The sequence below is a fragment of the Sturnira hondurensis genome, unplaced genomic scaffold, assembly GCF_014824575.4.
Source record: "Sturnira hondurensis isolate 20B ecotype Veracruz unplaced genomic scaffold, ASM1482457v3 Scaffold0009314, whole genome shotgun sequence".
In the NCBI taxonomy this organism is placed as follows: domain Eukaryota; kingdom Metazoa; phylum Chordata; class Mammalia; order Chiroptera; family Phyllostomidae; genus Sturnira; species Sturnira hondurensis.
The window spans coordinates 2,274,361-2,289,450 of record NW_028081945.1 but is presented as its reverse complement, the minus strand read 5'-3'; the positions used below and the strand labels follow the sequence as shown (position 1 = coordinate 2,289,450).

General features: G+C 34.3%; 1 protein-coding gene across 4 annotated transcripts in view; it reads right to left on the bottom strand.

Moving 5' to 3' along the window:
* The window catches only part of ORC5 (origin recognition complex subunit 5), a 91,694-nt gene that overhangs the window by 56,717 nt on the left and 19,887 nt on the right, over positions 1 to 15,090 (bottom strand). For all 4 annotated transcript variants that reach the window (XM_037057076.1, XM_037057075.1, XM_037057078.1 and 1 more), the window contains 2 exons: positions 14,046 to 14,157; positions 8,406 to 8,536 (listed from right to left, as the gene is read on the bottom strand). In XM_037057076.1, the coding sequence (XP_036912971.1) occupies positions 8,406 to 8,536; positions 14,046 to 14,157 (243 nt within the window). The remainder of the gene's footprint in view (positions 1 to 8,405; positions 8,537 to 14,045; positions 14,158 to 15,090) is intronic.

Below are 15,090 nucleotides of genomic sequence, written 5' to 3'. Positions count from 1 at the left end.
TAGCCCAAAGAATTAACCTGTTATTTGCCAAGGTCTCTTCATTCTCACACATTAAAGGTCACTTAGTTCTGTACAACTCAAACTATTTTGACTGGCAGCACTGCCAAAGACTGTTACAAATTCAAATTCTTAACACCATCAGAATCCTGGGGATGAGGCCCAGGAATCTATGTTTTAACAATCTCACTAGGAATTCTATGAATTCTAAAGTCTGAGAAGCACTAGTTAACCATAATTACTTAGTACTTTTCCATAACTCTACACTGAATTCTACCAAAAGGTATTTAAGAACATCTACAAAACCTAGTCCTTACTAACAAGTGGAATTCTAAAAACAAAATATTTGTTAAACACAAAGTACTTTTCACAACTTTGGTTACTGACATTTAAATGTGCTCTCTAACATTACGTCCATTTCTCCTACACTAATCCTTACATACAGACAAATCCCCACTTCCTTGCATTAAGGTTATTTACAATGAAACTGAAGTACCAGGCCATTGGTATTTTAAACTGCCCTCTCAAATACCTGGAGAATGAAAATATATAGGATACTAACAAATCACAAAAATATCCAAAGACTAAGCAGAAATCATTTTATATGACTTTTTTATATTATGAATTTTTAAAACCACTGTACATTCTCCCATGTAACTTCCCATTATTCCTTACCATTTCAATATATAACTTACTCTTAACTAGTCTCATTAATGTAAAGGGGGATAGGAGAGGTATACCTTTATTAAGAAATGACCAAGTGCTCAGGGCATTTTAGTACTCATAACAGTAACATAAGGAGAATTATTATCAAAAGTTAATTACGGCCGCTAGTTCTCATTACTGGCAACTGAACTTTCATTATGCCCATTCGTGGGCTGCAGAGACAGAAGAAAAAATGTGCCTATAGACATACACATAAATTCTACTGCCTGAATTTATGATTATGAATCTGTGAGATGTTCTGGGAATTTACCTCAAAACCAATAAGATGTCGTGTTATCAGGCCTGATTCAAGTGAAACAGAAAATACAGACATCTCTAGTTTTATTGTGCTTCACAGATGTTGTTTTTTACAAATTGGAGGCAAGACCATCTACTGGCCAAAAAATGTAAAACTTGCTTTATTGCCGAACTGCAATACTTAATTATGGTGATTTGAAACCCAACCTGCAGTATCTCCAAGGTATACCTGTTATTTCCCTAATATTGCAAAGAAAAGCCTGCATTCCTCTAAGCAAAACAATCTGTGATGAGTCCTGAGTAGGTTGCCACAAAATAGGGCAGGCAATTTGAGAAGCTTTTCCAACTCTTTCTTGGTGAGATTTTTCAGAAAGCCCTCACTATTGTATTTGAAATTATTTGTGTTAGAAAATAATCTGATACATGTACATTGTAATAAGCAAAATTGTAAGACAGACCCCAAGACTACTGGCCCCTAGTGTACACACACCTTCTGTTATTCAATGGAACACTAATTTAGGCTGTGAAGGGACTTTGTAATACAGTTAAGGTCCCAGAGATTATACAATACTATTTATGGAAGAGTTAAAATGAGAAGGGGATCAGATAAGTTGGCCCTAATCACAGGAGCCCTTGAAAAGCAAAGTTTCCTCTGGCTGGTCCCAGAAGAAGCTAGAGATTTGGTGTATGAGGACTCAACGGCACTTGCTGGCTGGTAGATGGAGAAGGCCATGTGGTCAAGAATGGTGTGGTCTCTAGGTCTGAGACAGACTCTCTTGGCTGATGGCAAGCAGGGGAATTTGGGACCTCATTCTTACAACCAAGAGGAACTGGGTTCTGTCAGCATTCTGAATGAGCTTGAAGAAGTTTTTCTCGAAATGAGAATTTAGTTCAGCCAAAATTTTATTTCTAGCCTTGCGATGTCCTGAGCAAAGAAGCCAGCGACAGAGTGCCTGGATTTCTGACCTGGAAAGCTGTGAGCTAATAAACGAGTGTTGTTTTAAGCCACTAAATCTGTGGTAATTTATTATGCAGAAACAGGATACTAATACATACATCAAGTACAAATATAAAAACATACTCCATGGCTAAACACAAGTAAATTCTTAAGAATACCTACATTTTATTTCACAAACAGGAGAGGGATAAAAATCAGAAGAGAGAACATTTACATTAACAGTAATTTTTAGAAATTTTCATCAAGCAATGAGACCTTACCATGTGCCAGGTCTTACTATTTTAAGTGCTCTATATGCATTAACTTATTTAATCTTCCAAATGATGCTATAAAATAGACATTATTATCATCCCCATTTTACAGTGAAGTTAAATTATGTTTCAAATCTCTGCCTTCCACTTTGATCAGCCAGAGAAAACTAGCCCCTTTTAAAGGACTCATGTGATTAGGTGAGAATCACCTGGATGTCACTGTCTTAAAACAAAATATCCTGAAGCCAGAATGATATAAAGAAATTAATAAGTTGAAATTCAGATGAGGAATAAGATATTTACAAGGCTTCAAAGCACCTCCCCACGAAATACCACCTTAATCAAAATGAACATTATCAGAAATGAGATAAAATCAAATCTTGTAACACCTGCCAAGATGCAATGAGAACACTGCATCATTTCTGTGATATTCCTGTCAGACACATAACCCAAATCTAATCAGGAAAAAACATCAGATGACTCAAACTTAAGGGAGAGTCTACATACAAAACAACTAGCCTGTAACCTTCAAAGGTTGTTAAGATCATGAAGGTCAAAGACTGAGGAACTGTTCCAGATGAAAGCTCAAGAGACATGGCAACTAACTGCAAAATATGATTCTGAACTGGATTCTTTTGCTGAATCTGATGTGTACAGGTCTGTCCAGAAGGTATCCAGCCATGTAATAGCAAAAAGAGACATTTATTGAAGCAGGTACTAGATACAAGAAACACTATACATAGGAAATGATGCCTCTTCAAAGTAGGCACCTTGGGACCTCATACAGTTCTCCCAATTGCCGTCAGCTGCTTCATCATTTTTTCCTGAATCTTACTGACAGTCTGAAATCTCTTCCCTTTCAAAGGTGATTTTAGTTTTGGGAAAAGCCAGAAGTCGCAGATTGCCAAATCTGGGCTGTAGTGGGGGCTGAGTCACCTGGTGGTTTGATGTTTCACCAAAAAATTCTGCATGAGATATGATGCATGAGAGAGTGTACTGTCATGATGAAGGAGCCAATCACCAGTTGCCCATAGCTGCAGCCTCCTGAATTATCTGAATAGTTTCCATGGAGAAATATTCAAGCTTAATGCAAAATTTGATGCAAATTCACTGCTCTACTGCTCTACTCACTTAGACAGTAAGCATGCTCACTCAGCAGCATCTACAGGGGTCCCCACTGACTACTACGGTGAAGTTGTCATTGTTCACACATGCACATTATAGTCTGTTCTCCTCAGCTGCCAGGTTACATCTGTGTCATGCAAACCATTCTCATTATATTAAAAATGGCTGGACTTTTTCAGGGCAGACCTCATATTACTGGAACAACCGGACAATCTTGAGTTGGGTGTGAGTATCAGATTGTAGCAATAAACCAACTTTCTAATTTTGAAGGGTGTACTGTAGTTATGTAGGTGATGTCTTTATAGAAAACTGCATGCTAAAGATTCAGGGGTGATGGGGCATTGGTCACAAACTTACTCTCAAATCTTTTGGGAAAAAAGAGGAAAAGTTCTTTTTACTATATTTGCAATTTTTGAATATTAAAATTGCTTCTGAAATTTTAAAATAAAGTTTAAAAACATCCAATACTTTCACTATTTTGAAAATACCATACCTAATAAAATAACTAGAGCAAATTACTGATATGTCAGTACCACTGAAGGTGGTTTTGATACAAAAGAATTCTTAATTATCAAGGCCATAAATGAAGGCACCCTCTGCAGGCCTAACTAGGAAAGGTGTCTTAAATACTACTTTCCGCTTATGTCATGTCTAAAGACTATGTGACCTGTCAGATATGCCACAGGTACATTTAACAGGGATGAATATCACAAATAAAATGTTGAGCAAAAGTAGATAGATAAAAAAATGCATGCTGTATGTTTATATTTACAGATAGTTCAAAAACAAGCAAAACTAATCTTTGATGTTATAAGAATAGTAATTACTTCTGGGGAGCTTCAAAAGCAAGCAAAACCAATCTCTTATTTTTTAAGTGAGAATTATGATTACCTCTGGGGAGGAAAGAAAAGGCAGAAATTGGAAGCATGGAGTAGCTCCTGAGATGCTGGTAATTTACTACTGCTTGACCTGGATTATATCTACCCAAATGGTTTTTGCTTTGTGATAATTCATTGGGATACATATTGATTGATGCTCTTCTTTACATATGGTATACTTTAATCAGATAGTTAAGAAAAAAGAAAAGAAAAACAAAGCTCACAAAATGATTTCTCCTAACTAAAGACTCCACCTCTCCCTGAAGTACCCTTAACCACAGAGTAACTCTTCTCAGTGAAAAAGTCATTCTCATGCAAATCAATACAGTTTATAAAAGGGTGCTAAAGAACACCCATTGATCCAGCCATCTGTCAGGCCAAATCAATGGGATGATATCTCTTCTGCCAGATCACCCTCAAACTTCACATGACTTTAATACCTGATATGAACCTACAGCAGGTATTATCAGTCTCCACACTTGGGCTCTGGTTCATGTTCTTGCAGCTAGTAAAATCCCAACCTATTTCTAAGCCCATGACCTTTTTGCTCAGCAGAAGGAAGCAAACTAAAAGTAACTGATCCCCCACAGGTTATCAGGCATTTTACCTGTGTTCCTTTCTTTTTACTTCACAATATATCTACGTAACAGAAGAGAAAAATCACATTCGGGGTTAGGTAATTTGGCCAGATCACAGAGCTGGTAAAGGAAGAAGTTTCTTCATCTGTAAAATTAGGATTCATGATAGTACTTTCCTTCATGGGGTTCTTGTAAGAATTAATTGAACTAATAAAAGTAAAGTTTATAAGAGTGCCCAGCACACAGTAAGTGCTCAGTAAAGGCTGGCTCTTATTTAAGAGGCAGTATAGTACAACGTTTATGAACATATGCTATGGAGCCAGACACCATGATTCTTTCTCCACAAGCTTCTATAATCTTTTTCATTTTAGTTCTCAGGAAGCATTTTTTCCCATCACACAATCCCATGGTAAATAAGCAAAAATAACTAATATATATAGAAACACTTTAGTGTATATTGTCTTTATGAATCCACTGATAGCTGAAGGACAAATCTGTAAGCATTTCAGAACAATCTTTTCCTCATCAAAAATATTTTTTAAAAAATACACTAAAGAACTTGAGATCTGAGACTGTCATGATACCATTTAAACTAGCCAGAGATTACCTTGGGTTGGTCACTTGCATGTGAGAAAGCTAAGTTCTGTATGAGGTATCAAAAGTCTATCTGTACTTTATGCAGCTTCTCTGTGCCAGCTCCTTTGCTGTCCTGCTACCTAATATCCAAGGGCCCATCTACCTAGCCCCATGCTCAAAGCATGAATGTAAAACTTCTATTCCCCAGGAAATGCTGGTTATAAAAAGCAGCTGCATTATTTAATTAAAATAATTCATCAAATACTAGTGATCCTCATAGAAATTATTTGTATTTTATAAGAGGACTATTTATTCAAATAAGTGTTATCAGTAATATCACCTAATATCTTTATAGATATTCTTTATAAGCACTTTAATGTACAGAATTTCATTTTACATTCATAAAAATCATATGAGGTATATATTCTTAGTCCAACTTCAGAAATGAGAAAACAAAAGTACAGAAAATTAAGGGTCATACCCTACATGACACAATTGGTAAGCAGTAGAGCTTACCAATTTAGTATTTCAATATACTTACCAATTAGGTATTTCAATATAAGTCCTCTTCTCATTCTAACATATAGACACTTCAGTTATTTGGCATTTTCTTATTAGTCATTATGTCACTCACTAGTCACTACCACTAGCCACACAGCCAAACAAGTCAACAACAACAAACAGGCATCAGAAACGTGGAATTGCACTCTAAAAGACTGCTAAGCTCTAGCTAAGTAATTCATTTTACTGAGCAATTTCTAAGAAAATTATGATGTTGGGGGTAAAAGGTTTGAAATACAATAAACATGATGCATGACAGATATTTAAAAATACGCAAAACTAAAATTTAGAAAATACATTATTGTATGGATGGCATTTACATGAGTATAAAAATAACTTCAATTAAACTTTTTAAAAATTGTAATTACTATTTCTTAGGAATAATATATGTAATGTCAGGAAAGACAAACCTAAATAAATACTCAGAGCACTACTTTAATTTTTCCTATCTTGGGCTACCTGAAGAACTAGCATCCAAAAAATAAGCCTTAAAGAAATACCAATTCCTAAAGCAAATTTAAAAGCATATAGAAAAGATGAGTGAAAAAGAATCTTTGGAAGGTGATTTATTAAACTTTCAAGAAATATGTCACTTGCAATCTTTGAAATAAGTAGCACTATCCATTTGAAGGATAAAAAGGAAACTGTATCTTTATTCTCCTATATCTACATATGGAAAAAATAAGAACACTTATTTTTCCTCCAATGGTTAAAGATCATTTTTTAAAAATTTACTATCACTAATAGTAATAAATGCTTAGGCCATACTTTAAGCTTCAAGTCTATGAATATGATGAAATAACAAGATAAGTTGTAATCTTATTCCTAAAAAGTAATCATTCCTCAGTGAAACCCAAAGGACTTTATAAAATACCATATTTGGATATATATTTTTTCCTTCTACATTATTTTCTAGAAATAGTTTCTGTAAATAATTCTTCCCTCTTGTATAATCCAGTTTTAAATGGCTGCCATCACAGGTTCCCACCGGTTTCACAGACATCAGTGCTAAGGAGCGGAAACTGCAAGTTATTTCCCAGGACAGACAGTGGATGAGTACTTGCTCCCAATTCCATCTCACCCAAGGACAGCTCTCTCCTCTGCTGTCATTTCCCTTGGGTACCAGGGATCCAAGACATTCAAATTCTAGAGAGATGTTAGGGATCGGCTTGAATTACAACAACTTGTCATTTGTTTGTTCCTTACCCACAAGATGCTTGAATCTACATCTAAATCAGAAGAGGCCTAAAATCTGAAACTTCTGAAAGGTACTAAATGTGAATGTAAGTTTTAAATGGTCATCTTGTCCTAATGCTGTCTCAAACACACACTGAATCCTTCTAGTAATACTTCAGGGGAAAAAAGAAAAAGGGCAAAGCAAATGTGCCAATCAGAATCTGTTACTTTAAAAGTAACTGGTTTCCAAGGGGTGGGTAGAATCAGGGGAAGGAGTTGGGAATGGCTGTGGTAGGGGGTAGGGGGCAGGGGGCATTGGGCAGTGGGCAGTGGTGGGGGGCAAAGGCAGACGACTGTGCTTGAATGAATGAATAAACAAACAAACAAACAAATGAAAGTAACTGTTTTCCAGCCTTAGATATGTTACTACTTTCTGTTATATGGAGAGATCTTAAGTATTAATTGAAGATTTCTAAAAGGAAAGCCAGATATTCTTGCCTTTCTTTCTTATCACCACAATGAAAATAAAAAAGTAAAAAAAAATCATTAAAGTAAACACAGGGTCTGGCACAAATACCCCTTTTTACTATAAAATCTTGTATTACAAAATCATAAGCATGTAATTCTGTAACATAACAGTATCACACTCAAGCACACCATATGACATTTTAGGTGAAATGTTCAAATTAAAACTATAAATTATTACACCCATGTTATTACCCTACCAACCACACTCAAGCAGGCCTTACTTCTGCAGGACCCTGTATATTTCCCAAACTGCCTATAAAATATAAACAGCTTTTCTAATGTTTAAAATACTTGAGTACCATTTTCTGTAATTTATAAAAGTAATATGTCTTATAGATTAGTAACTCAAGGCCAATGGCTAATGAAAGACCTAAAATTAAAGCTTCTGACCATTTTCAAGTTCACTTAGATTCCAGACTGCTATCACTACATACATAAAACCTGAAAGATATTTCTTACAAAAAATTCTCAAAGAGATGTAACACTGCTTATTAAGTTTTTACAGCTTTCTATTACTCTTTATTTTGATATTCACAGAGTTCTACATTTCCTGCAACTAGGGAAAAAAAGAGAAAGCAGGGGGAACACTCCAAAGGACAAGTAAAAAGACCTAGCTGAAGATAAATGGAAATTTCCTAATCAGGACAAAATTTGCACTAACTCTCAGATTTCTTCCTTTCTATGGTGTATTAGCCTCAAAGGGCCAAATCAAAATTTCCAGAATAAATTTTCAATTTCCAACCTACCACACACTATTTCTTCACGGAAAAATCTTAAAAGGCATACTTTTCTTGACAACAAAATGCTCACTCACCAAATGACTGAGCTCTTTTAAATCCCGACAGACAGTGTAGAAAACTCCAAGAAGAATATTAATGTAAGCAGCATAGAAATCAGCCGAATACTCTGGAGGATGATCGTGGGACAGGATCTTTTGAAGGTTCCCTGTTCCCAGGACACAAACATAGACTGATTATTACAGCACCCTACTCTAATCTTCCAGCATTTATAACAAAGGTTTAAAATAGCAAGAATTAAAGAGTAATAAAGCTGTTACAATAAAAAAGTAATACAAATCTTGAAACTGAGATAAAACAATTCTAAATCTAATGTTCTAAAAAAATTGTTAAATGTTGCTTGAGACAAATATTAAACAGTGATATCTAAAGAAAATTTCAAGAATCTTATTACTGGCAAAATCAATATCAGAGAAAAATAATGCATTCATTTTATTTTTCTGCCTATCAAGGATAGCAACTTGTGAAAACAAGAAGGGTACTACTTAAAGTAGGACTACTACCACTAAACTAAAAAACACTCATTTTTTTGGTAAAACTAAAATAATTCATAAATATTTTAATGACAATCATCATACTTTGTCCTTCCTCTTTTAATAAACTGTTTTCTTCCTATAACTTTAGTATCTTAACTCTATATCTCTTCTTTCTTAAAGCCTTTATATAATATCACACATTTAGAGTCCTAAGCTTGTATTTATTTATTTTTAATATTTATTGCTTTTAGAGAGAAAGGGAGTGGGAGAGAGAAACATCAGTGTAAGAGAGCACCCCAACCGGGGACTGAATCTACAACGTAGGCATGTGTCCTGACTGGGAATAGAATCTGCAACCCTTTGGTGATGAGATGATGCTCCAAATAACTGAGCCAAACTGTACTTAATCCTGCTAGAAATATTATATTATAGAAGTGAAGTTAAAATTAAAAAGAAACAACCACCTATTATTCAAAATTTCCCAGCTATAGTAATGAATCAATTCCTTATTGCAATCCCCTCTGACTTCTTGGTGCAATGGTCTTTTTAAAATTAAATTTATTGGGGTGACATTGGTTAATAAAATTATATAGGTTTCAGGTGTACAATCCTTCAATATTGCACTGTGTGTTTACCACCCCATGCAATGGTTTCTTTACATTTCTCAATTAAGAGCTCTTTGAATTTTACTGATACTTTAAACATAGTTCCACAGGGTTCAAGACTTCTGCAATACTTTCAAGTAAAAACTCTTACAGGATGTTCTGATCACATCAATTCCCTTTGGTTTAATGTTCCAAACAAGTGAGCATTTTTACCATGGTTAATATGCCATCCACCAATAGCTCCTCACTTTAACCATTCTCTTATTCTCTTGTTCCTTACAATGAATTAGTTATAGGTGTAAGATCAAACAATATATGTGGACTATCAACAGCTATTCATGAACAGAAATTTAGAAAAAGCTATATTCAAGGGATCTTTTAAACAAGGTAGTGATTTTAAAAAATCTGTTACTTGATTTACGTTTCTATGTCACAGCTACTGCAAAAATACAGAGGACAAAGCTTGACTTTGGGGTCTATGTATTTTTATATTCTAATAACAAAATGTAAATCTAATGTCACTAAGCTCTTTCAGCTATGCATGGGAAAATATCTGATGCACAGAAAATTTCCAAAGATGTCTTAAAACTTGGAGATAAGTATATTTTCTAATAAAAGTCACCAAATAACTGGATAGATGGAAGAAAAGAAGGGATAAGTGGTCAAACAGATGAACATACACAGGCAAAAAAGATGATCTGGATGCATGGATGAGGAAATTTGGAGAAGAGTTAAGTCTCCAGCACAGACCACACTCCTGAGTTCCTCCGGAACATCTCCATCCAGCTATCCCTTACTGGTGACACTGCCCCATGTGAAAGTTGTTTAGATGTTACCACTGGCCCATTTCAATCCTGATGAAAGTCCTATAAGAATCAGAAATCTTCCTGTGTTGCTGTAGAAGTAATGAGCTGCTCCGTAACAGGCTACAGACAAAATCTGAGAGTACAACTCAGCATAAGCCACGTCAGCTCTAACAGTCTAGGACTATTCAAACTTATTTAAAAAAATACCCCATCTCTGACAGGAAACTACAAACAGTGCACTAACTGGTAGTAAATAACGGGAGGGAAAAAAACCCCATTTGATTGGTCTTCTAGTGTCTTAAAATTTCACTATTTAATTACCATTTCTAATTTGGATAGAAACTTCTGTTTCTAGTCATGATGGTGGAAGAGGATCCAGAAATACTATCCTATAATAAACAACTAAAAACTGGACAAAATACAGAAAACAACTACTTTCAGACCCCAAACAACAGGCAGTAAAGGGATGGGATATGTGAGAAAAGAGAAACAAATGAGTTCCACCATCAGGCAGGCTTTCTAACTACAGGGAATTTTAGAGTTCCAAAAGAAGTACATTAATCTCACTGACTTAAAGACACAAAGCTGAGAGTACAGGGAGCTAAGGTAGCTAGAATTTGTGGAGCACATAACATAACAGAGCTATGTAATAAGAAAGAGCTCCAGAGATCTGCAGAGGTTCCCCCTGAGTCTTGGTTGAATACCAATGTGTATATGAACAGAGTAAAACCCCGTAAGGGGAAAAACAATTATTGGAGAGCTATAACTCAAACAGTTCCCAGAGTCCACACATGCGAACCATTCATGTTGCCACCAGTCAAAAAGAGAAACTGCTGAATATGTGGGGCATTCAGCTGAGATCCCAGAAGGGCTACGTCTTAGAAGGGGAGCTAAAATTAGCCATGGAATAAAAGACTAGATTCTAGATTCAAAAAAGCTTAAAAAATAGTCCTGAAAGGGTCAAATATAGCTTCAACTAATTTAAATGCTTACCAGAACATGCAAAAACATACAAAAACAAAAAACACAATATCATACAATCAAAAATTGCTAACCACAGAAAAAAGCATAATGGATTCCTGTACTGGAGAAAAATTAGTCAATAAAAAAATGCCCTAAATGAAAGAGGTAAAAGAATTAGTAGACAAGAGCATTAAAACAACTATTACAAAGATGCTCAAGGATATAAAGGAAAACCAAAGGATCATGAGATCTGAAATGAAAAATTCTACTGGATGGGATTAAATGCAGATTAGATACAAAAAACAGTGAACTTTTAAAGATATAGAAACAAAAACTATCTCAGATAAAACACAGAAAAAAAGTATTTAAAATTTAAAAAGTACAGACTTAGTGGGACAATATCAAGTGGTCTAACATACATATTATGCAGTCTCAGAAAAATGGAAGTGGTACTTAAATTTTTGAAGAAATAATGGCTGAAAATTTTTCAAAATTTACAAAGCTTTACATTCATGTATATAAGTTCAGCAAATCCCACATAAAATAAATAATATTTTTCTCCCCTTTTTAGTTCTTTAAAGCCCAAATAATAAAGTATCATAGGGTTTATAATAAACATAGAAGTAAAATGTAGGGTGCAACAGCACAAAGGTAGTGAGGTAGATAATTACAAGTCACTGAGATTTTCATATTATTATTAGAGCACAACTTATCCTGATACAATAACTAAACTAAAAACCTGATCAAGGTCATTATAATTCACCTGAAGAAAAGAAAAATGCACTTCCAAAACATGAGTAATCTTCATGTGGCAGAGACCAGAAAACAAGAATTTCAAAGTTTGCCCCTAGCCTCTGAGTGTAGAGGGTATCCTCAATACCAGACACCATATTCCTAAGGATGGCATATGTATCAAAGTATTACATAATTTGGAGACTCAGCTGCTCAGATTATCCTCTTGCTCTGGTTCCATGCTTACTTATTCTGACTCCAATTTGGCTTACCAATTAACACTTCCTTTCTGAATGCCATTTTGTGTGATTTGATATTTTTTGCTTTAAAAAAGTTAAAATGTAAATGACACTAGAATTTAATAATTAGACTAAATTAGTCTCATTATGATATACTTTTCAAAAATCTACTAGCTCACACTTTCTAAAATTGGCAAGATCACTTTAGTAATTTAATTATGCCCCTAAATTTTCTCCATTTATGCTGCTTTATATCTTTTCACTGTTTAAAGTTTTAATCAAATTCTACAATACATTATACCATACTTTACCTCAACTTCACTAAGATGTAGAAAACAAATATTTTTATTATCTTAAGTATATTAAATAATTTTTCAATACTAAAGCCTAAAATGGGTCATGAAAAAATTTAACTTCAAACAGTGATGACACAGGTATAAAGAAAACTTTTTTAAAGATTTTTTTTATTTTTAGTGAGAGGGGAAGGGAGAGAGGAACAAAGGGAGAGAAACATCAATATGCGGCTGCCTCTCGAACACCCCTAACTGGGGACCTGATCCACAACCCAGGCATGTGCCCTGACTGGGAATCAAACTGGTGACCCTTTGGTTTGCAGGCCAGCACTCAGCCCACTGAACAACACCAGGAAGGGCAATAAATCTTTTTAATGAAATCCTTTGACTTATTCTGTTCTTCCTACCCATTTCTCTTTTCCTTGTTTTGTGATTTTCATGAAAGAGAAGCTATTAAAAATAAGGGCTCCTATAATCTATTTTGGTGTTTTTTTTCCATCTCAAGTTAATTAGTTAAGGCAGGAGGTGTTTTTGCTTGCTGTTCTTGTGAAAATAGGCAAAAAATGTGTTGATCTAAATAATGAATGTTCACAGCTGATTAGTTCGAAAGGCTGGTGTTAATGGGCCAAGGTCAGGGAATACTATTTTTTTCAGAACCTGCTAACCACTTTGTGCTTCACAGTTATAATCTTTGAATCAGAAGTATCATATTTGTATAGTGACATCCAATATTAATCTACAAAACTATGCAGGAACACAAAAAGCTATTGTTTTCTCCAAGATAAAATTATCAGGATCTATGAAATGTAAGATTAAAGACAAACCAAAAAGATATAAAAAACACAAAGGCTAGCAATTGGCACTCTAAGAGTCACAGTAATAAAAAATGAAATTTACAGCCCTGGCTGGCATAGCTCAATGGATTGAGCACGGGCCTGTGAACCAAAGGATCACGGTTCGATTCCCAGTAAGGGCACATGCCTGGGGAGCAGGCCAGTTCCCAGCATGGGACACTGGGGAGGCAACCATACATTGATATTTCTCTCCCTCTCTCCTTCCCTTCCCCTCTAAAGATAAATAAACTTTAAAAAAATGAAATTTACAAAAAGAAAAATATATCTCACATAGTTCTTAAGCCAAGAATATAGTTCATGGTAAATAAAGATTTCAACACAATTTTAATGTGCTTTGCCCACTTGATCTGATCTTATTTGTATGGGTGTTACAGTTACAATATATACATCTAAATTTCTAGCTAAAAAGTGTTAAAACACACCATTAGCAAAATATGTGAGAAACTACTTATTCAAAAAATTTTCATTGTTACATAAGAATTATCCCTCAGAGTTCCAAAATAAAATCTATATAAATGCAGAAACATAAGCAACATTTTATTTGAGATTGAAGATAAACTTTAACAATTTAAGACATTAGAGTATTAAAAAAAAAGACTTAGAGTACTTCCATCTGAAGATGCTAGCTTAATCTTCCAAAGATTATATTACTGAATTATCACTTGTCAAAACAATGTCTTAAAATTTACCTATGCTATAATCAGGGAAATACAAGACAAATGGCTCAAAGCATCCAGTACTTGGACGAAACTTTTCCCAAATAATTTCACTGAGAAAGATCACAGTCACATTTCTGTCACACTGGAAAAGAAAAAAGAAGTAACTTTGAAACATTTAATAATCAGAGCAGTAATTCCATTTGAATTTTTCTTTCAAATAAATCCAGCAAAGTTTCAACATATAATAAATTATTTGCATATTAATATGCCATATTTAGAAAATCTAATCAAGGAGTTCATCCACTTGCAAAGTTTCATACATAATTACTTGGAATTTCCATAAAACAGTTAGGTTAATCAACATTTCAGTTACCATGAATGCTAGGACTTACTTCATAAAAATTAAGCAACACATTTGCTTAAATAATTAAGACAAAAACTTTTCATGGGAATTTTCAAAGAAATCATTATCTTTCAATCAGTAAACAAAAAAGGCAAAAACTTAACATCTCTCATCATTAAAATGGCTAACAGCAACCCAGAAAAAAAAGAGCTGGAGAATAACAGATAAGCCATATTATACAACCACATACCCATTATTGTTAGAAAAATTTAGTTTTTAAAGGTTATTTTCACACAAATTAGTAAGTAAAACTGGCTTTACATATACATTAAAAATAAAAGCAAGTATGATCTAAAACACTAGCATTAAGAGACCAGACATCTTTTGAAGTATATTTAGAAATTATAATTAGTATAAAAAAGAACACTAAGACAAGAGACCCCATGCATGTTATCCTTCTTCAGAGTGGCCATGACTACCCTATACATGCTAGTTAGAATCTATCGGGAGACACCTCTCAACATCATTCTCAACATCAATTTTAGCTTTTCCCACATTCTTTTACATCTTCCAAGTTGACAAGCAGCTTCAACAACAATTCTCTTTTCTGGTAGAGTGAAAATTACTGTGTATCTTTTAATTTTCCTCAATTTCCATAATTAAAACTAAAATAAAAATGAAAGCTATTCTGTTCTGTAACTATTCTTAGGACCCTATTTCATAAATAAATTA